Genomic DNA, 23602 nt, shown 5'->3' on the forward strand with positions numbered 1-23602 from the left:
CCACCCCGGAAATTCCTAATTTGGAAAAATCCATCTTTAAGGGCGGTACGTCTTTGAAGGGATTAGTGCTTACCGAGAACATCTGTATTAGCGCAATATTTAAATTTTATGACACTGGTCATCTCTTGGGATGTCCGGTTTGGACAAGTAATTTTGCCTGGAATGGATTAAATTAACTGCCCATATCCGTTCTTATTCAGAGGACCAGTTGTTGGGACGATTCGTTACAGTGTATTTTCTTATGTATTGTTCTTTTATGTATAATATTTTGCATCGAATTATAATTTAAATACTCCTCTATATCAACAAAACTTACAAAACTATAAAACTTATTAACAAAAAATTTGGATAAAGAAACCAATAAATTCCATCATAGCCGTTTTTGACACAAAAAGTAATTAAACATCGTGGCGCAAACATCGATAAATACGCGTCCCATACGGTATGCTCGGGCACACTCTCATCCCCTAAAATTTGAATTTTTTTTCAAACTATAATTCGTTATAAATTCTAAAGAACTCCCACACTGAATTTCATCGTGGCACAAACACTGATAAGCGAATTACAGGTGTGCCCTATATGATATGTCCGTGCACACCCTCATCCCCTAAAATTTGAATTTTTTTTCAAACCATAATTCGTTATAAATTCTAAAGATCTCGCACACTGAATTTCATCGTGGCACAAACACTGATAAGCGAATTACAGGTGTGCCGTATATGATATGTCCGTGCACACCCTCATCCCCAAAAATTTGAATTTTTTTTCAAACCATAATTCGCAGCCCCGTAGCTAGAAAACTTATTCAGGGGGGGCAAGTTTGTCGACAGAGGAGGCTTCATGTAAATATTTATATTTTAATAATACACTCAGATAACTACTTTATTTTTTCTGAGTTTTTATATTTGAAAGAACATTAAAATAATTGGAAACGTCGATTTTTTACGCTAAATTTTCGTAAAAACCTGTCGAAGTCCAAAAAATTAGTACGGTACTTGGTTAAAATGCTGGTTAAAACAGAGAATGTAGATTCACAAACAGCTGTACTGCATCCAAAAATTTGTGTAGTGATCATATAGGTAACATCCAATTTGTTTGAGTTCATTTTTTTGCATGTTTAGTACATATTTTAAAAATCCGACTTCGAAACCAAATATTTCGAAAATTTTGGTACGGAACCATGAACTCGTCATGTTTTTTTAAACTCGTCGAGATGTGTATTTCAGAATTTTTTGTCAACTTTAACAAAAGCTCAATTTTTGGAAACCCATATAAAATTTTTGACTTTTCCCAAGCATTTTCGAAAATTACCAAAAGAATTCCTTTGTTCATCTCGATTTCTTCCAAAAATCGTTTTGGATTCAATTTTTTTGAAAATTCTTACATTTTTTGCAGAATCGACGGAAGAAAAATGGCAATTTTTGAGAACCTGTATCAAATTTTTGACTTTTTTCAAGCACATTCGAAATTACCAAAAGGGATTCCTTTATTGATTTCGATCTCCAGATGTTGTTTTTGGTTGTTTTTTCGAAAATTCGTACAATTTTTCCATAATCGCCAAAAGAAATATGGTAATTTTTGAGAAATTTTGAAAATTCCAGCTCGAAACCGAGTATTTCGAAAATTTTGATCCGGAACCTTGAACCTGTCATGTTTTTTTAAGCTCGTCGAAATCAATATTTCAGAATTTTTTGTCAACTTTTACGAAAGTTCAATTTTTGAAAACCCATATAAAATTTTTGGCTTTTCCCAAGCATTTTCGAAAATTACCAAAAGAGATTCCTTTGTTCATCTCGATTTCCAGAAATCGTTTTGGACTCAATTTTTTTGAAAATTCTAACTTTTTTTCCAGAATCGACGGGAGAAATATGGCAATTTTTGAGAACCTGCATCAAATTTTTGACTTTTTTTTAAGCACGTTCGAGATTACCAAAAGGGATTTCTTTATTGATTTCGATCTCCAGATGTTGTTTTTGGTTATTTTTTCGAAAATTCGTACAATTTTTCCACAATCGTCAAAAGAAATATGGTAATTTTTGAGAGATTTTGAAAATTCGAGCTCGAAACCGAGTATTTCGAAAATTTTTATCCGGAACCATGAACCTGTCATGTTTTTTAAGCTCGTCCAAATCTATATTTCAGAATTTTTTGTCAACTTTTACGAAAGTTCAATTTTTGAAAACCCATATAAAATTTTTGACTTTTCCCAAGCATTTTTAAAAATTATCAAAAGAGACTCCTTTGTTCATCTCGATTTCCAAAAATCGTTTTGGATTCAATTTTTTTGAAAATTCTTACAATTTTTCCAGAATCGACGGAAGAAATACGGCAATTTTTGAAAACCTGTATCAAATTTTTGACTTTTTTCAAGCACGTTCGAGATTACCAAAAGGAATTCCTTTATTGATTTCGATCTCCAGATGTTGTTTTTGGTTTTATTTGGTTGAAAAGTCGTAAAATTTTTCAGCAATCGCCAAACGAAATGTAATTTTTGAACTTTGAAACCGAATGTTTCGAAAATCTTGATCTGGGATCATCTAGACCTTGTGTTTTTTGATTGAGCTCGTCGAGATCAACATTTCAGATTTTTTTGTGGATTTTTAGTCAACTTCAACAAAAGCTAAATTTTTGAAAATCTATAAAATGTTTATGACTTTTCCCAACCGTTTTCGAAAATTAGCAAAAGGGATCTCTTTATCGATGTCGATCTCCAAATGTTGTTTTTGGTTTTATTTTCTCGAAAATTTGTACAATTTTTCCAAAGCCGCCAAAAGAAATGTAATTTTTGAGAAATTTTGAAATGTCGACTATGAAACCGAATTTTTCGAAAATCTTGGTCTAGGACCATCAAGACCTTATGTTTTTGGATTAAGCTCATCGAGATCTACATCTCGGAATTTTTTGTTGATTTTTTGTTAATTTCAACAAAAGCTCAATTTTTGAAAATCCATATACATTTTTTGACTTTTCCCAAGCATCTTCGAAATTTAGCAAAAGGGATTAAATAAATTTTGACTTTTCTTAGCATTTCCAAAAATTACCGAAAGTCATTCTTTTATTTATTTCAATCTTCAGATGTTGTTTTTGGTTTTATTTGATCGAAAATTTGTAAAATTTTTCTAGAACCGTCAAAAGAAATAGGAGTATAATTTTTGAGAAATTTTAAAAATTCGACTTGGAAACCGAATAGCAGCAAGACCTTATGTTTTTTGACTAAACTCGTCGAGATCTACATCTCAGAATTTTTTGTAGATTTTCAGCCAATTTCAACGAAAGCTCAATTTTTGAAAATCTATAAAAAAAATTTGACTTTTCCCACGCATTTTCGAAAACTAGCAGAAGGGATCTTTTTATTGATTTCGATCTCCAAATGTTTTTTTTTTGGTTTATTTTTTCGAAAATTCGTACAATTTTTCCAGAGCCGCCAAAAGAAATGTAATTTTTCAGAAATTTTGAAATGTCGATTTTGGAACCGAATTTTTGAAAAATCTTGGTCTGGGACCATCAAGACCTTATGTTTTTTGATTAAGCTCATCGAGATCTACATCTCAGAATTTTTTGTCTATTTTTTGTCCATTTCAATAAAAGCTCAATTTTTAGAAAATCCATACATTTTTGACTTTTCTCAAGTACCTACATAGTAGGCTATGGAATAAAATGTGACATGTTCATTTTTTTATACGGTCAACATCAACGGTAAGGTGATATTGCCAAATAATATACCCTGTACGAAAATACAAGGTGAGGCGGGTGGGGCCAGTTAATATGCTTCGGCAATCGGCATTATATTGAAATTTTATTACTAATTTGAAATTTATAATGTATAAGTCTTCCAGGGGGGGCAACCACAACTGCTAGGGGGGGCTCAGCCCCCTCTTGCCCCCCCGTAGCTACGGGGCTGATAATTCGTTATAAATTCTAAAGAACTCCCACACTGAATTTCATCGTGGCACAAACACTGATAAGCGAATTACAGGGGTGCCCCATATGTATTTCCATGGGTGTGCCGCCTGCATGAAATTATGGTTCGTACTAAAATCGTTGCTGGTAAATCGTTGCTGTCTTCACACCGGTGACTGTTTTCCCTAAGTTATTATTACTCACCGGTATCCTCTTATACACCAACCCCGCCTCCGTGAAGCACGCGCACTTCCTGAAGTGCACCACCACCGACTTGCACTTGTGCTTCCTCCACCTGCCGTTCTCGTTGACGCAGTACCACCTCTGGCTGGCCCGGCACGGGGGCTTCATCTCGTCGGCGGCGCACTCCGTCGTCAGCCTCTCCAGCTTGTTGGACGGAAAACTATCTGCAAAACGACCTCGGTCAAGTCAATGTCGCCGGTCCCGACGGCCGGTTAGTACCCTCACCCCTGATTAGGTTCTTACTAGTAACATTCGCCTCGTTACTATAAGCGTAAATGTCGTCGTCGACGCCGTCGTCGTATCCCCCGTCGATGTCGTCCTCGTCGTCGTCGATATCGTCATCCTCGTCGATATCGTCGTCTTCGTCGTCACCGAACGAATCTAACGTGAGGTCCTCACCTGATTCGTATACTCTGCGGGGCGCGGCGGTGGCGAGCTCGGCCGGCGGCTTGGTGGAGGTGGCCATGGAGTAGTCGGCGGGGGCGAAGGTCGACGGGGGCTGGGGGGTGGTGGCGTTGCGGCGGGTGGCGAGCTTGGTTTTGAATTTGGCGTCGAGGTACGGCGTCTCGCGACGGCCGGAGCTGCAACGAGACGTTGTAGCGGAAGAACTTAACAAGTGTAGGGACAGTACCTTTCTATGAGGAAGGTGTCGGGCCAACGCATCCTTTTCCTTTTGGAGTTGTGGAAGAGGGGCAGGACGGAGCGGCCGTCCATGTGGGGCGGCGCTTCCACTCCGGCGATGTCCAAGAATGTCGGCGCGAGATCTATGTTAAGTACTATATCATCGACTACGGTGCCAGGTTCGACACCTGGACCGCGGACTAAAAATGGTATTCGGACATCAAATTCAAACGGAAAACTTTTGCCCTTGAAAATAATAACGAACAAGTTTTAAAGGGTGCTGCAAAGGGGTGGAAGGGGGATGTGCATGAATAAAAGTCTGATTACTTCATATACGTAAGGGAAGTCGAATCCGCTTTTATATTTTTAAATTTAAGGTGACGTCATCAATTTTTTGAGGTGGATAAGCAAATGTATTTGATTAATTCAGATCAAGATTTTAAAAGTTTTGGTTTTTTAATCCTAAAAATTTCCATATTTCATTCATTGAGCGATTCTGGAACAGTTGTACTAATTTTCGTTAAAATGAGGCTGAAAATAAATTCGACAGATACAAATCTACAAAAAAAGCTCTTTAGGTAATTTTCGAAGGTGCTTGAAAAAATTTCAAAATTTTCGTCAGGGGAGAGTAGTAAAAAATGAACTTTTGAAAACGTTGCCTAACAAGTTTCAAAAAATTGTGAAATATAGATCTTGAGATATTTCTGGAATATGGTCCCAGATCAAGATTTTGCAAATATTCAGTTTGGATTTTTTTTTCCTAATAATTGTCTATTGAGCAATTCTGAAATTATAATGGTAAGCCTTTTCGAAAAATGCAAACTGAAAATAAATTCTCGAGCTCTAAATTTTCATTTAGAAAGAGTACTGAAAAATGACGTTTTCGAAAAAGTTCTCTAAATATTTACAAAAAAATCTAAAATATAGATCTGAAAGTGTTATGGTCTCAGATCAAGATTTTAGAAATATTCAGTTTGAATGTATTTTAAAAATCCTAAAAATTTCCATATTTTATTGAGCGATTCTGGAACAGTGGTACAATTTAGTTTTCAAAGAAATGAAGCCGAAAATAAATTATAGAGGTAGAAATCTACAAAAAAATCTCTTTAGAAAATTTTCGAAGATGGTTGAAAAAATTTCAAAATTTTATCAGAGGAGAGTAGTGAAAAATGAGCTTTTGAAAAAGTTGTCCAACAAGTCATAAAAAATTCTGGAATATATAGATCTTGATATATTTCTAAAATATGGTCCCAGATCAATATTTTAGAAATACATATTCAGTTTGGAATTTTTTTTTAATCCTAAAAATTGCCTATTGAGCAATTCTGGAATAATAATGATAAGAGTTTTCGAAAAATAGAGCTGAAAATTTATTCTAGAGTTCGAAATGTTTAAAAAGATCTCTAAGTAACTTTCGCGATTGTGGGTGAAACATTTTTCAAAATTTTCATTAGGGGAGAGTAGTGAAAATGGAGCTTTTGAAAAAAAGTTGTCTAAAAAGACATAAAAAAAATTGTAATATAGATCCCGATAATTATATTTCTGGAATATGGTCTCAGATTAAGATTTTAGATATATTCAGTTTGGAAATATAATTTTTTTTAATCCTAAAAATTGCCTATTTCATTGATTCTGGAAAATTGGTATGAATGTGCAAACAAACGTGGCCGAAAATAAATTCTAGAGATAGAAATCTACAACAAAAATTTTGTAGGTAATTTTCAAAAGTGGTTAAAAAAGTCAAAATTTTCGTCAATATTGAGAAACGGAGTTTTTAAAAAGGTTGTCTAAAAATTCACAAAAAATTCTGAAATCTCGACAAAAAGTAGAAAAATTGACAAATCGAAAAACTGAAAAACCTAAAAGTAACAAACTGAAGCCAAAAAATGAAGAAAGGAAAAACTGAAATCAAAAATTCGAAAATCGCAAAGTCGAAAAATCGAAGAACTGAAACAATGAAAATTTGGAAATCAAAAATTGAAAAGTAAATAAAATTGGAAAATCTAAAAACTGTACAATGGAAAAACCGAAAAATGGAAAAATAAAAAACAGCAAATTCTAATATCGAAAAACCTAAAAGTAACAAACTGAAGTCAAGAAATGAAGAAAGGAAAAATTGAAAAATCAAAAATTCGAAAATCGAAAAGTAAAAAAATCGAAAATTCGAAATATCCAAAAATAGATTCCAGATTATATTCAGTTTTGTATTTTCAAAATTAAATTGTAAAATGTTGAAAAACAATTTGATTTTTTTTTTCCAAAAATCTGGGCATCGAAAATCGGAAAGTCGAAAAATCGAAAAATTGAAAAGTAAAAAAGTTGAAAATTTGAACATCGAAAAATGGAAATTCGAAAAATAGAAAAGTCTAAAATTTGATGAATCAAATATTCGAAAAATCGGAAAATCGAAAATCGAGAAATCAAAAATCGGAATATCGAAAATTGAAAATACGTAAATTAAAAATTCCAAAAATCAAAAATTCGAAAACTGGAAACATGGAAAAATCGAAAATTCAAAATATCGAAAAATAGATTTCAGATCATTCAGTTTTGCAATTTCAAAGTTAAATTGTAAAATGTTGAAATGAAATTTGATTTTTTTTAAATCTGGATGTCTATGGTAAAAACTCAACGCGGATTCATAAATCACAAGTGCAGGAATATTTTAAAAATTTCAAAATTTTCATCAGGGGAGAGTAGTGAAAAATGTAGCTTTTGAAAAAGTTGGCTGAAAAGCCATAAAAAATTCTAGAACATACGATCTCAATATATTTCTGGAATACATATAGTCCCAGATCAAGATTTCACAAAAATCAGTTTAGAAACATTTTTTTTAATCCTAAAAAGGGTCTGTTTCATTGAACGATTTTGGAAAAATGGTATAAGTTTTCGAACAAATGAGGCCGAAAATAAATTCTAGAGATCGAAATCTACAAAAATGTCTTTCAGTAATTTTCAAAAATAGTTAAAAAACTCAATATTTTCAACTGATGGAAGTAATGAAAAATGGAGTTTTTGAGAAATTTGTCTAAAAATTGACAAAAAATTCTGAAATCTAGATCTCGAGAAAAAGTAAAAAATTGAAAAATCGAAAAACTGAAAAATCGAAGAATGTCCAAAGATCGTAAAATCGAAGAATTGAAAATTCGAAAATCGCAAAGTCGAAAAATTGTAAAGTAAAAAAGTTGAAAATTTGAACATCGAAAAATGAAAATTCGAAAAATGGGAAAGTCTAAAATTTGATTAATCAAATATTCGAAACATCGGAAAACCGAAAAATCGAGAAATCAAAAATGGGAATATCGAAAATTGAAAATACGGAAATTAAAAATTCGAAAAATCAAAAATTAGAAAAGTGGAAACAATAAAATTTGATTTTTTTTTTTAATCTGGATGTCTATGGTAAAAACTCAACGTGGATTCATAAATCACAAGTGCAGGAATATTTTTAAATTTTCAGGGGAGAGTAGTGAAAAATGTAGCTTTTGAAAAAGTTGTCTGAAAAGCCATAAAAAATTCTAGAACATAGAGCTCAATATATTTCTGGTTTTCGAAAAATTAGAGATCGAAATCTACAAAAAAATGTTTTTCGATAATTTTTAAAAGTCAAAATTTTCAACAGAGGGGTAATGAATAATGGAGTTTTTGAAAAATTTGTCTCAAAATTCACAAAAAATTCTGAAATCCAGATCTAGACGAAAAGTAAAAAATTGAAAAATCGAAAAACTGAAAAATCGGAAAGTAAAAAAATTGAAGTCTAAAAATTAAGAATTGAATAATCAAAAATTGAAAAGTAAAAAACTGAAAATTCGAATATCAAAAGATTGTATAATCGAAAATAAAATAAAATTAGAAAATCTAAAGACTGTAGAATGGAAAAACTGAAAAATCGAAAAATAAAACACGGCAAATTCGAATATCGAAAAACCTAGAAGTCACAAACTGCAGTCAAGAAATGAAGAAAGGAAAAATGGAAAAATCCAAAATTCGAATATCGAAAAGTAAAAAAATGAAAACTCGAATGTCGAGAGATCGTAAAATCGAAGAATTGAAAATGCGAAAATCGCAAAGTCGAAAAATCGAAAAATTGGAAAGTAAAAAAATTGAAAATTTGAACATCGAAAAATGGAAGTTCGACAAATAGAAAAGTCTAAAATTTGATGAATCAAATATTCGAAAAATCGGAAAACCGGAAAATCAAAAATCAAAAATTCGAAAACTGGAAACATTGAAAAATCGAATAATAGAAAATCCAAAAATTGAGAAATCGAAAATTCAAAAATTTGTAATATTGCAAAATGGAAAAATCGAAAATTCGAAATATCGAAACATAGATTCCAGATTATTCAGTTTTGTAATAATTTCAAAGTTAAATTGTAAAATGTTGAAATAAAATTTGATTTTTTTTTAATCTGGATGTCTATGGTAAAAACTCAACGCGGATTCATAAATCACAAGCGCAGGAATATTTTAAAATTTTCATCAGGGGTGAGTATTGAAAAATGTAGCTTTTGAAAAAGTTGTCTGAAAAGTCATGAAAAATTCTAGAATATAGATCTCAATATATATTTCTGGAATATAGTCCCAGATTAAGATTTTCGAAAAATTCAGTTTGGAAACATTTTTTTTAATCCTAAAAAGTACCTATTTCATTGAACGATTCTGGAAAAATGGTACAAATTTTCGAACAAATGAGGCCGAAAATAAATTCTAGGTCGAAATCTATAAAAAATGTCTTTCGGTAATTTTCAAAAGTGGTTAAAAAAGTCAAAATTTTCAACAGAGAAAAAATTTGTCTAAAAATTCACAAAAAAATCTGAAATCTAGATCTCGACAACAAGTAAAAAATTGAAAAATCGAACAACTGAAAAATCGGAAAGTAAAAATATTGAAGTCTAAAAATTAAGAATTGAATAATCAAAAATTGAAAAGTAAAAAACTGAAAATTGGAATATCAAAAAATTGTATAATCGAAAATAAAATAAAATTGGAAAATCTAAAGACTGTAGAATGGAAAATCTGAAAAATCGAAAAATAAGACACAAATTCGAATATCGAAAAACCTAGAAGTAAAAAACTGCAGTCAAGAATTGAAGAAAGGAAAAATTGAAAAATCAAAAATTCGAAAATCGAAAAATAAAAAATCAAAAATTCGAAAATCGAAAAATAAAAAATTGAAAGTTCGAATATCAAACGATCGTAAAATCGAAGAATTAAAAATTTGATGAATCAAGTATTCGAAAAATTGGAAAATCGAAAAATCAAACATTCGAAAACTGGAAACATTGAAAATAAATCTACAAGTCGAAATCTACAAAAAAATCCTTCGGTAATTTTCAAAAGTGGTTGAAAAGGTCAAAATTTTCGTTAGAGGAAAGTAATGAAAAACGGAATTTTTGAAGTTGTCTAAAAATTCAGAAAAAAATTCTGAAATCTAGATCTAGCCATGTCGCTTCAAAAAATACGTGTTTATGATTCTGAAGCAAGATTTTAGAAGTATTCAGTTTGAAAATAATTTTTTTAATCCTAAAAATGATTGAGATTTTCAGTGAGCGATTTTGGAAGAACGGTAAGGGTTTTCGAAGAAAGAAGGTCAAAAATAAACTCTAGAAGTCGAAATTTACAAAACCAAATGGAAATTTTGAAAAAGTTATAATGAAAACATACATGTAATATTTATTTGAAGTTTATAAGATAGCTGGGTTTTTCAATTGTGGGTAGACAACCACTTATTTTCGTGGAGTACGGAATAGAAATCTGTAGAACAGTTCGACCTTTACCCACATTTTCAGTAACTCACCACTAGAGGACAGCGCCTCTCGGATCTCTATAATAGACTTTCGTAAAGTGCTAAAACTGACACTCAGCAGACACATTCTAGATATAGAAGTAAATTTAAGCAGGAATCTTCATAAAAATTAATGTCGCTTCGACCGCTCTACAATTAACCATGTATTATTGGTTGCGTTCCCACGGCGACCTCCTCAACAAAAACCCTCACGTGCAGAATCCAGATTTATGATCTAAGCAGGTGCACATCATTATAATCTAGCAAAAGTAAACCTTCCTCCTCACCACGTCTGCTTCCTGAGATGCCTAATCGCAAAATTTCCCACGGGATCTCTTCGAAACATAACTCACCGACTAGCAGCAATAACCGTAACATTTCGCATTCACGAAGACGTTAAATTGGATTTATGCAGATGTTTACATACGTAATTGCGCATACTTGGATCTTACGTGGGACAAGGTTTTTGCGAAGCCTCGTAACATCATGTTTACTTATTATTTTAATGCTAACGTTTCTATGTAGCTAAATTGAGTGAGTTCCGTAAATTATGGCAAGTCGACACGAAACGGCCACGAATAAACGAGCACTTCTTGAAAATGTTAATTTGTGCAAGTGCGCTCTAATTCCGCATAACCAGTTTGTTATTATTAGATGTAATTTTCGAACGCTGCTTTTATTTATTCGCACGGACTTATTAAATTATCGCCGGTTCTGTAATTTGCACATTACCTACTGCAATTATCGATTATTTTGCCGTAAATTGCGCGCAAAAACGTTTTATGCTGTTAGCAGATCGTTTGAGGAAAAGATAAGGCTTGATCGTGCTAATTAATGCGAGTTTTTGTGCTATTTTCGAACTGCGGAACCGCTTACTCTGAATGTTAAAATTTTGCTTAATTAAATATCCGCTGTTTTTTTTCTGGTTATTATCGGTTGTTTAACAGGTACGGCAGAAATGTATAATTTCGCTTTATGTGCATATTAGTGATTCACATTATAATACTTCACTGGAGAAAATTACATTATAAAATTCAAGCGAGTTCTACTTGTCAAAATTTTAAAATGACGTCATTACATTTTTGGCGGGGATAAACGGGAGTTTTGGTCAGTTTTTTTGTCAGCTAAATAAGATTTTTTAAGTATACTAAAATTTTACAGGGTCGGTGCTGTAGAATACTTAGAAGGAGGCGGAGTGTTTACCATAGACACCTAGATTTTTAACTTTAAAATTGCAAAACTTCGGGCTCTGAAATCTACATATTTTATGATTTTCAAATTTTGCATTCGATTTTTTTAATTGTCGACTTCTCGGTTTTTCGATTATTCGATTCGATTTTTCCAATTGTCGATTTTTGATTTCCGGTTTTTTTATTTTCGATTTTTCGGTTTTTCAATTTTTTCGAAAATTTAATTCATCGAATTTTTGGACTTTTCTATTTTTTCGATGTTCGAATTTACAATTTTTTCACTTTTCGTTCTTTCAATTTCTCAATTTTTCGACTTTCCGATTCTTCAGTTTAAGAGTTCAATTGTTGTGCTTTTAATTATTCGATTTTTCAATTTTTTTAATATTCAATCATAGAATTTTCAATTTTTCGAAATTTCAAATTTTTCATTCGATTTTGTTAATTGTCGACTTCTCAGTTTTTCGATTATTCTATTCAATTTTTTAATTTATCGAGCTTTCGAAGTTTTGATTTCTACGATTTTCGATTTCTCGATTTTTCCAATTGTCGATTTTTTGATTTCCTATTTTCTCGTTTTCCGGTTTTTTGATTTCCCGTTTTTCAGTTTTTCAATTTTTTCGAATATGTGATTGATCGATTTTTCGACTTTCCGATTCTTCATTTTAAGAGTTCAATTGTTACGCTTTTCATTTTTCGAAATTCTAATTTTGAATTTTCTTATTTCTCGATTTTACAATTTTTTTACTTTTCGATTTTTCAATTTCCCAATTTTTCAATTTTCACACTTTCGACTTACCGGAAGAACTTTCTATTTTTCGATTTCTCGATTATCCGATTTATAGAATTCTCATTTGTCAGTATTTTGGATATTCGACCTTTCGAGTTTCCGAATTTCAAGTCTTTCGATTTTTTAATTTATCACGTTTTCGAAGTTTTGATTTTTACTATTTCCGATTTCTCGATTTTTTGAATTTTTGATTTTTCAGTTTTCCGTGTTTTTGATTTTCACTTTTTGGATCTTCGATTTTTTGATTTCCGATTATTCGATTTTCAATTTTTTGGTTTTTCGATTTTTCGAATTTCGATTTTTCAGTTTTTTTTACTTTTCGATGTTTCCACATTCGAATTTTAAATATTTTTTCTCGATTTTACAGTGTATCTACTTTTCTATTTTTCAATTTTCCGACTTTTTGACCTTCTGGAAGGTTTTTCCATTTTTCGATTTTCTACTTAACGATTTTTCGAATATACGATTCGTGAATTTTTGATTTTTCGGTATTTTGTATATTCGACTTTTCGATTTTTCTATTTTGCGATTGTTTGGATTTACGACCTTTCGATTTTCCGAAATTTAATACTTCGATTTTTCAATTTTCTGTTTCTTTGATTTTCAATTTTTTGGTTTTTCGATTTTTTGATTCCCGATTTTTCGAATTTCGGTTTTTTGATTTTCGATTTTTTGATTTTTCGATTTTTCGATATTGGATTTGTCAATTTTTTTATTTTTCGATTTTACAGTGTTTCTACTTTCCGATTTCCTATTTTTCGATTTTAGATTTTTCGAATATACGATTCGTGGACTTGATTTTTCGATTTTTTTATTTTCGATTATTCAATTTTCCGATTTTTCAATTTAGAATTTTCCATTTTTTGATTTTAGATTTTTCTAATATATGATTCATCGAATTTTTGACTTTTCGACATTTCAAATGTTGGAATTTTAGATTTTCAGATTTTTCATTCGATTTCTCGGTTTTTCGATGATTGGATTTTTTAATTTTTCGATTTTTCAGTTTTCCGTTTTTTTGATTTTCAATTTTTTGTTTTCCGAGTTTTCGATTTCCGGTTTTTTGATTTTCGATTTTTTGTTTTATCGAATTTTGATTCATGGAATTTACGACTTCTCGATCTTTCAATTTTTTGATTTTTCGACTTTCCGATTTTTCAATTCTTCGATTTTCGATTTTGATGTTTCGACTTTCGATTTTGATTTTTCGAATTTTCAGTTTTTCCATTCTCTATTTTTAGAGTTCACTTTTCATTTTTCAATATTCGAATTTCGAATTTTCTTACTCTTCGATGTTTCGCCATTCGAATTTTCAATTTTTTATTTATCGATTTTACATATTTAATATTTATATGATTCATCGAAATTTAATTTTTCGGTATTTTGAATTTTTGACTTGCAATATTTCACTTTTTCGACCTTTTGATTTTCAACTATTCAATTTTTTAATTTTTCCAGTTTTCGAATTTTCAATTTTTTGGTTTTTTGATTTTCAATTTTTCGGTTTTTCGATTTTAAGAAATATCGTTTTATCAAATATTTAATTCAAGGAATTTTCGACTTCTATTTTTCGATACTGAATATTGATTAATATCGAATTTTGAATTTTTTTACTTTTCGATGTTTCCATAATCGAATTTTCAGTTTTTTTATTTCTCGATTTTACTGTTTTTTATTTTTCGATTTTTCAATTTCCCGATTATTCAAATTCCCGACTTTTCGACTTTTAGGAATATTTTTCGATTTTCTATTTTTCGAATATTAGATTCACCGAATTTTTGACTCCGATATTTCAAATGTTGGAATTTCGAAGTTTCAGATTTTTCATTCTATTTTTTCAATTGTCGACTTCTCGGTTTTTCGATTATTGGACTTTTTCATTTTTCGAGTTTTCGAAGTTTTGATTACGATTTTCGGTTTCTGGATTTTTTGAATTTTCAATTTTTCAGTTTTCTCGATTTTCGTTTTTTCAATTTTCCGAGTTTTCAATTTCGAATTTTCCATTTTTTGATTTCCGATTTTTCGAATTTTCGCTTTTTCGATTCATCGAATTTTTCACTTTTCGATGTTCCAAATGTTGGAATTTTCGATTTTCACTTTTTTATTCGATTTTTTTTAGTTGTCGACTTCTCGGTTTTTGGATTTTTTTTAATTTATCGACTTTCCGAAGTTTCGATTTTTGCGATTTTCGATTTCCCGATTTTTCGAATTTTCGATTTTTCAGTTTTCCGTTCTTTTGATTTTCAATTTTTTGGTTTTTCGATTTTTTGATTTTTACGATTTTCGATTTCCCGATTTTTCGAATTTTCGATTTTTCAGTTTTCCGTTTTTTTGATTTTCAATTTTTTGGTTTTTCGATTTTTTGATTTCCGATTTTTCGATTTCCGGTTTTTTGATTTTCGATTTTTCGTTTCATCGAATTTAGATTCATGCAATTTCCGACTTTTGTTTCGATATTCGAATTTTCAATTTTTTCACTTTTCGATTATTCGATTTTTCGACTTTCCGATTTTTTAATTCTTCGACTGTCGATTTTGATTTTTCGATGTTCGATTTTGATTTCTCGAATTTTTAGTTTTTCCATTCTCCATTTTTAGAATTCAGTTGTTTTACTTTTCATTTTTCAATATTTGAATTTCGAACTTTCTTACTATTCGATGTTTCGACATTTCGATTTTACAATTTTTTAATTTCTCGGTTTTATATTTTTACTTTATTCGAGTTTTGAATTCCCCGATTTTTCAATTTTCCGACTGTTCAATTTCAATTTTTTGCTTTCTCGTATTTTAGATTATTTTGATTTTTTGGTATTTTGAATTCCCGACTTTTCTTTTTGCAATATTTCAGTTTTTCGACCTTTCGATTTTCGATTATTCGATTATATTATCGAGTTTTGGAATTTATAATTTTTCGGTTTGCAATTCTTCATCTTTCGATTTTGATTTTTCGAATTTCCAATTTTTTTATTCTTCATTTTTAGAGTTCAATTGTTTTACTTTCCATTTTTCGATATTCGAATTTTGAATTTTCTTACTCCTCAATGTTGCGATATTCGAATTTTCATTTTTTTTATTTCTAGATTTTACATTTTACTTTTTCGATTTTTCAATTTTCCAAGTTTTCGAATTTCCGGAACATTTTCCGATTTTTCCATATTTCGATTTTTCGATTTCTGGAATTTTAGTTTCTTTGGTTTTTCGATTTTCGATTTTTCGATTACATACGATTCATCGAATTTTCATATTTCGAGTTTTCTATTTTGCGATATTTCAAATTTTCGACCGTTCGATTTCAGAATTTTTCATTCTTCGATTTGAATTTTGATTCACGGCTTTTCGATTTTAGATTATATTCGATTTTTTATTTTTCTCGAATATTTGATTTATCGATTTTACGATGTTCTAATTTTTCCATTCTTTCAGTTTTTTATCTTTAGACGTTTCAGTTTTTTCATTAATTTTTTTAATTTTGCAGTTGTTTTATATTTCATTTTTTTGATTTCCCGGGTTTTCAACTTTTCGATATACGAATTTTCAATCTTTTTATTTTTCTACTTTTAGATTTCCCGATTTTTCAATTTTTCGATTCTTCGACTTTCTGGAAGATTTTTCATTTTTAGATTTTTCTATCTTCAATTTTTGGAATTTTGGATATTTCATTTTTTTTGACTTGTCGGTTTTTCGATTTTTCTGCTTTCTATCTCTCGATTTTTCAATTTTTCCACTTTTCCACTTCTTTTCTCTAATTTTCGATTTTCAATTTTTTGATTGTCCTACATTCGAATTTTCAATGTTTTTACTTTTCATTTTTCGATATTCGAATTATGAATTTTTTTACTTTTGGATGTTTCCATATTGGAATTTTCAGTTTTTTATTTCTAGATTTTACAGATTTTTACTTTTCGATTTTTCAATTTTCCGACTTGTCGACTTTGAGGAAGATTTTTCAATTTTTTATTTTTGGATTTTCGTTTTTTCGAATCAATTTTTGACTTTTCAATATTTCACATGATGGAATTTTCGGTTTTCAGATTTTTCATTCGACTTTTTGAATTGTCGACTTCTCGGTTTTCGATTATTGATTTTTTCATTTTTCGAGTTTTCCAAGTTTTGATTTTTACGATCTTTGATTTCTCGATTTTTTTAATTCACGATTTTTCAGTTTTCTGTTTTTTTTGATTGTCAATTTTTCGGTTTTCCGATTTTTTGACTTCCGATTTTTCGATTTCTATGTCTGTTTCGATATTTGAGTTTCCAATTTTTTTTTCTTTTCGATTTATCGACTCGATCTTGAAATTTTTCAATTTTCCGATTTTTCAATTATTCGTCTTTCGATTTTGATTTTTAGAATTTCCAATTTTTCCATTCTTCATTTTTAGAGTTTAATTTTTTAACTTTTCATTTTTTCAATACTCGAATTTTGAATTTTCTTACTCCTCGATGTTTCGATATTCGAATTTTCATATTTTTTTTATTTCTATTTTTCGACTTTCCGGAAAACTTCCCATTCGTCCATCTTTCGATTTTTCGATTTCTCGAATTTTGGTTTTTTTCATTTTTCGATTTTCGATTTTTCGAATACATACGATTCATCGAATTTTCATTTTTCGGTATTTTGAATTTTCGACACTCCCGAGTTTTCTATTTTGCGATACTTCAGATTTTCGACCGTTCGATTTTCTGATTTTTCATTCTTCGATTTGAATTTTGATTCTCGGTTTTTCGATTTTGGATTATATTTCGATTTTTTGATTTCCCGGGTTTTCAAGTTTTCGATCTACAAATTTTCAATCTTTCAATTCTTCGACTTTCTGGAAGATTTTTCATTTTTAGATTTTTCTATTTTCAATTTTTGGAATATTGGATGTTTAGATTTTTTGATTTTTCGGTTTTTCGATTTTTCTGTTTTCTGTCTCTCGACTTTTCAATTTTTCCACTTTCCCTCTTCTTTTCTGTTCGATTTCTCAAATTTTCGATTTTTTGATTTTCCAATATTCGAATCTTCAATGTTTTTACTTTTCCATTTATTGACTTTCCATGCTTCGAATTTTGATTTTTTAAATTTTCGATTTTTTAGTTGTTCTGTTCTTTATTTTTAGACTTAATTTTTTTCGCTTTTTGATTTTTCGTGTTTCCGATTTTTTTATTTTCAGCTTTTCGATTTCGATTTTTTGATTTTCGATATTTCGTTTTTTCGAATATTTGTTTCTTAGAATTTTTGGTTTTTCAGTTTTCTGCTTTTTTGATTTTCGATTTTTCGACTTTCCGATTTTTCAGTTCTTCGAGTTTGATTTTTCAAATTTTCAGTTTTTCCATCCTCCATTTTTAGAATTCAGTTTCACTTTTCATTTTTCGATATTCGAATTTTGAATTTTCTTACTTTTCGATTTTTCAACTCCCGATTTTTCAATTTTCCGACTTTTCGACTTTCCGGCAGATTTTCCGGTTTTTCAATCTTTCGATTTTTCGAATTTTAGTTTCTTTGATTTTTCGATTTTCGATTTTTCGAATTCATACACGATTCATCGAATTTTCATTTTTTGGTATTTTGAATTTTCGACTTTTCTTATTCTCTGATATTTCGACATTTTCAATCTTTTTATTTCTCGATTTAACAGTTCCCCGATTTTTTAATTTTCCGACTTTTCGTATTCCCTGAAGATTTTTCCATTTTTCGATTTTTCGCTTTCTCGAATTTTAGATTTTTTGATTTTTCGATTTTCGATTTTTCGGATATACGATTCAGCGAATTTTTATTTTTCGGTATTCTGAATTTTCGACTTTTCGAGTTTTCTATTTTGCGATATTTCAGATTTTCGACCGTTCGATTTTCCGATTTTTCATTGTTCGATTTGAATTTTGATTTCTCGGATTTTCGCTTATTCGATTTTTGAATTTTTCTCGAATATTTGATTTATCGAATTTACGATGTTCCAATTTTTCCATTCTTTCAGTTTCTTATCTTTAGACGTTTCAGTTTTTTTCATTAATTTTTTTAAATTTTGCAGTTGTTTTATATTTCGATTTTTTGATTTCCCGATTTTTCAATTTTTCGATTCTTCGACTTTCTGGAAGATTATTCATTTCTCTATTTTCAATTTTTGGAATTTTGGATGTTCCGATTTTTTTATTTTTCGGTTTTGCGATGTTTCTATTTTCTATCTCTCGATTTTTCAATTTTTCCACTTTCCCACTTCTTTTCTCCTCGATTTCTCAAATTTTCGATTTTTTGATTTCTTGACTGTTCGATATCCGAATTTTCAATCGTTTTACTTTCTGAATTTTCGATTTCCCGATTCTTCAATTTTTCGATTCTCGATTTTCCGAAAAATTTTTATTTTTTTCTTCAATTTTTGGAATTTTGAATTTTTCTATATTATGATTTTTCGAATTTTAGACTTCACGAATTTTTAATTTTCCGATTTTTCCATTCTCAATTTCTGGCTTTTCGATTTTTTCATTTTTCAACTTTCCGATTTTGGATTTTTCGAATTTTCGGTTTTTCAGAGGTTTTCATTATTTACGCCGGTGGTTTTCATTTGTGTTTTTTGCGTCATTTTGAGCTTATTTTCGACTTATCGGAAGAATTTTTTATTTTTCGATTATCCGATTTATTGAATTTTCGACTTTTCGATTTTTCTATTTTGCGATATACTGGGTTTTCGACGTTTCGATTTTCTGAATTTTAATTCTTCCATTATTTTTAATTTTTGATTTCTGGGTTTTTCGATTATTCGATTTAATTTTTCGAGTTTTCGAAGTTTCGATTTTTACGATTTTCGATTTATCGATTTTTCGAATTTTCGATCTTTCAGTTTTCCGTTTTTTTGGTTTTTCGAGTTTTTGATTTTTCGATTTCTATGTCTAGGTTTCGATATTCGAATTTCAATTTTTTTTTATTTTCGATTTATCGAGTTCTCGATCTTTAAATTTTTCGATTTTCCGATTTTTCAATTCTTCGTCTTTCGATTTTCATTTTTGGAATGTCCAATTTTTTCCATTCTTCATGTTTAGAGTTCAATTGTTTTACTTTCCATTTTTCGATATTCGAATTTTCATTTGTTTTTATATCTCGATTTTATGGTGTTTTTACTTTCCGATTTTTCGATTTTCGATTTTTCGAATATACGATTCGTAGACTTTTGATTTTTAGGTATTGTGTATTTTCCATTATTCGATTTTTTTATTTATCGAGTTTTTGAATTTATAATTTTTTGGTTTGCGATTTTCGGAATTTTCAATTTCTGGATTTTCCATTTTTATATTTTTCAATTTTTCGATTTTTCAGTTTCGAATTTTCCGTTTTGTGATTTTCGATTTTTTCGATTTTTCGAATTTTCGTTTATCGAATTTTTGACTTTTCGATATTTTAAATGTTGGAATTTTCGATTTTGAGATTTTTCATTCGATTTTTTTAATTGTCGATTTCTCGGTTTTTCGATTATTGGATTTTTTGATTTGTCGAATTTGCGATGTTTTAATTTTTACGATTTTCGATTTCCAGATTTTTTGAGTTTTCGATTTTTCAGTTTTCCGTTTTTTTGATTTTCAATTTTTCGGATTTTTCGATTTTTTGATTTCCTATTTTTTGATTTTTCGTTTTTTCGAGGTTTTTTTCGAATTTCCGACTTTTATATGTTTCGATATTCGAATTTTCAATTTTTTTACTTTTCGATTATTCGATGTTCGAGTTTCCAATTTTTTTTCTTTTCGAATTTTCAATTCTTCGACTTTCGATTTTGATTTTTCGAATTTTCAATTTTTCCATTCTTCATTTTTAGGGTTCAATTGTTCTACTTTCCATTTTTCGATATTCGAATTTTTTATTTCTCAATTTTACATTTTTACTCATCGATTTTTCAATTCCCCGATTTTTCAATTTTCTGACCTGCCGATTTTCCTGAAGATTTTTCGATTTTTCCATCTTTCGCTTTTTCGCTTTCTCGAATTTTCAATTTTCGGTATTTTGAATTTTCGACTTTTCGAGTTTTCTATTTTGCGATATTTCAGATTTTCGAGCGTTCGATTTTCCGATTTTTCACTCTTCGATTTGAATTTTGATTCTCGGTTTTTCGATTTTGGATTATATTCGATTTTTTAATTTTTCTCGAATATTTGATTTATCGAATTTACGATGTTCCAATTTTTCCATTCTTTCAGGTTTTTTATCTTTCGACGTTTCAGTTTTTTCATTAATTTTTTTAATTTTGCAATTGTTTTATATTTCGATTTTTTGATTTCCCAGGTTTTCAACTTTTCGATATACGAATTTTAAATTTTTGGAATTTTGGATGTTTAGTTTTTTGATTTTTCGGTTTTTCGATTTTTCTGTTTTCTATCTCTCGATTTTTCAATTTTTCCACTTTTCCACTTTTTTTCTCTTCGATTTTTTGATTTCTTGACTTTTCGATATCCGAATTTTCAATCAATTTACTTTTTGAATTTTCGATTTCCCGATTCTTCAATTTTTCGATTCTCGATTTTCCGAAAAATTTTTATTTTTCTTTCTTCAATTTTTGCAATTTTGAATTTTTTTATATTATGATTTTTCGAATTTTAGACTTCACGAATTTTTAATTTTTCGATTTTTCCATCCCGTGCAACAAAAATGATTTTGAAAAGTAAAGTACATTTTATGAAACACTTATTTAATACATGTTTGCGATGACGTCACTAAATTTTTTGAGGGGTATAAATAAGCAGATTTTGGTTATTGTTTTGCCATAATTAAACCATTTGTGGGAATTACTTGAAAAAATATTAAAATTTTACATGTGTTAGAACTGGGCAATGAATGCAGTGCAAAAAATCTCTTGAGTCACGTCCTATTTATGTTGTCCATGACTAAAATTGTACTTGATAAAACCACGAAACGAAAAACAGAGAATAGCCACACGAAAAGAGAAAGTTCAATACCTAGAATAAACAAATGATATAATATTGTCTAGACACCTGACTAAAACGTAAAATCCAAGAAACATAAAAAAAAAATTGTTTCAACAAGATGGTGCACCTCGTCATTATGCATTTACGCTCTAATTCACACTACAACAGCAATCAACAAACAAATAACTTGAGTTTAAATTAACAATTAAAGTACGACTTTAAATTGAACATTGAACTGTCTGCGGCCAGCCTTATATAACAACGTAATAAACTCATCATCTTTCAATCATCACATCGAAATATTTTCATCCGAATATGCTAAATGTAAAACTCTTGACGAGCGATGATCTAATCTCCATATGAATCACTTTATAATTAGATCCTCGACATACCTACTACTTCCTTATACAGAATCTTATTTTTCATCACCCGACACAGCTCACAGTTCGTTCTTTAATTATTACCGACAGTAAAAGTCCTAAGGCTAGACGAACCTCCAACTGTGTAATTTCGCCTTAACCATCTCTCAATTTTCCTCTTAAACCAGTTCCGACTTCCCCTAAGCCGCTTTCGCGAGCACCTCTCCCGAAATAACCGCGTTTTATAATAGAAATAGACCCAAAGGAGCTCATATTTCAAAAGTGCATCAAACTTTTATTCATGCCACTCGCGATGCATCCGCAAAAGCAACGTTCTACGTCCAACTTCATCACAAATTCCTGCTTGGAATTCATCACGAAGTCGGCTCTTTCGGCAAACCACTCACCTTGATCAGACCGAACTGGCCCAGGTGGTAGCCGTGGTCAGACGTGTAGATGATGTAGGTGTTTTCCAGCTCCCCCAGGGCCTTGAGCTCGTCGACGACGAGCTTGACGGCGGCGTCGACGGACTGCAGGGTCTGCAGGCGCTTGGTCATGAGCAGGTCGGTGAATTGCTTGTGGATGGGTTGCATCTTCTGGGTGACCTGCAGGATCCACTGCTTGTCGGGGTTGGGGGCGTAGTCGTAGGAGGGAGTGCTGCAAAAAGGGGCTTATGTGAGTTTGCTCGGTGGACTGGGGATTTAAGCTGAGGGTAAAAAGTTGGAGGGAGCGACTTTGTGTCGACGCTTTGTGGGGTTTTTGGTTTTATTTAAAAAAGGAAGAGCTTAGAGGCGTTTCTGGATTCTGAGAACGCTATTTTTGTATCTACACTATTGTTTTATTGGAGAGTCGGTAAATTTGAAATTACTGAACGAACAGAAAAGCAAGAAAGAGCGAAACTGGAAACAAAACATCTGTCGGCTGAAACGGCCGTAAGTGGGAAAAATGGCCTCTCAGCAACATGCCTCGTGCTTGAAGTGTTTATGAAGAAGAAAATGAAAGTTGAATAACAATTAAATAACATGTTTCATCATTCAGAGATTTCGTCTTGTGTCATTTTCAAATTATCAGTATTCGTCAGTTTTTTCGATTGCTCACTGGATCAGGTTGATCTATTAATAAAAAATATTACTTCCCGTCTAAGATCTACCCGTAATACTAGGGAACTGAGAGAAAAAATCTTCCTCCTCACTCATCTATAATAATAAATAAATCTGAAAATTTTATATAAAAAGTAATATTTAACAGAAAAGAACAAAAATTTCTTTAGGTAATTTTCGAATATAGTCGAAAAAAAATATCGCGATTTTCATCCGAATGAAGTGTTAAAAAGTGGAGTTTTTGAAAAAATTGTTTAGAACTTCACAAAAAAATCTGGGATGTAGATGTTGATTTGGAAACTAATAGTGTACTTATGGTCCCAGAGCAAAATTTTAAAAATATTCAGTTCTAAAATCAATTTTTTTTTAAATCATAAAAATTGACAATTTCATTAAGCGTTTCTGGAATAATAACTGTAAGAGTTTTCCAAAAGTGGAAACTGAAAATAAATTACAGAATTCGAAATTTTCAAAAAAAATCTCTTTATGTAATGTTCGAATGTGGTAGAAAAAGTCAAAATTTTCATCAGGAACAGGAAGTGATATTAAAAAGTAGGGTTTTTGAAAAAGTTGTTCAAAAATTCACAAAAAAACCGGGATATATGTAGATGTCGATTTTTTGATTTGAAAACTAATAATACCGTATTTATGGTCCCAGAGCAAAATTCATTATTCAGTTCGACAATCAATTTTTTTCAAAATTCTAAAAATTGCCAATTTCATTGAGCA

General features: G+C 30.3%; 1 protein-coding gene across 3 annotated transcripts in view; it reads right to left on the bottom strand.

The window, feature by feature from the left end:
* The window catches only part of LOC135130828 (extracellular sulfatase SULF-1 homolog), a 186806-nt gene that overhangs the window by 15935 nt on the left and 147269 nt on the right, over nucleotides 1-23602 (bottom strand). For 2 of the 3 annotated variants that reach the window (XM_064058257.1, XM_064058256.1), the window contains exons 5-8: nucleotides 22181-22430; nucleotides 4775-5010; nucleotides 4363-4724; nucleotides 4105-4307 (exon numbers count right to left, since the gene is read on the bottom strand). In XM_064058257.1, the coding sequence (XP_063914327.1) occupies nucleotides 4105-4307; nucleotides 4363-4724; nucleotides 4775-5010; nucleotides 22181-22430 (1051 nt within the window). The remainder of the gene's footprint in view (nucleotides 1-4104; nucleotides 4308-4362; nucleotides 4725-4774; nucleotides 5011-22180; nucleotides 22431-23602) is intronic. The other variant, XM_064058255.1, reaches the window with a different exon arrangement.

This window comes from Zophobas morio, unplaced genomic scaffold, assembly GCF_036711695.1.
Source record: "Zophobas morio isolate AGI-343-1 ecotype UQ-CSIRO unplaced genomic scaffold, CSIRO_AGI_Zmor_V1 ptg000018l, whole genome shotgun sequence".
Lineage (NCBI taxonomy): Eukaryota > Metazoa > Arthropoda > Insecta > Coleoptera > Tenebrionidae > Zophobas > Zophobas morio.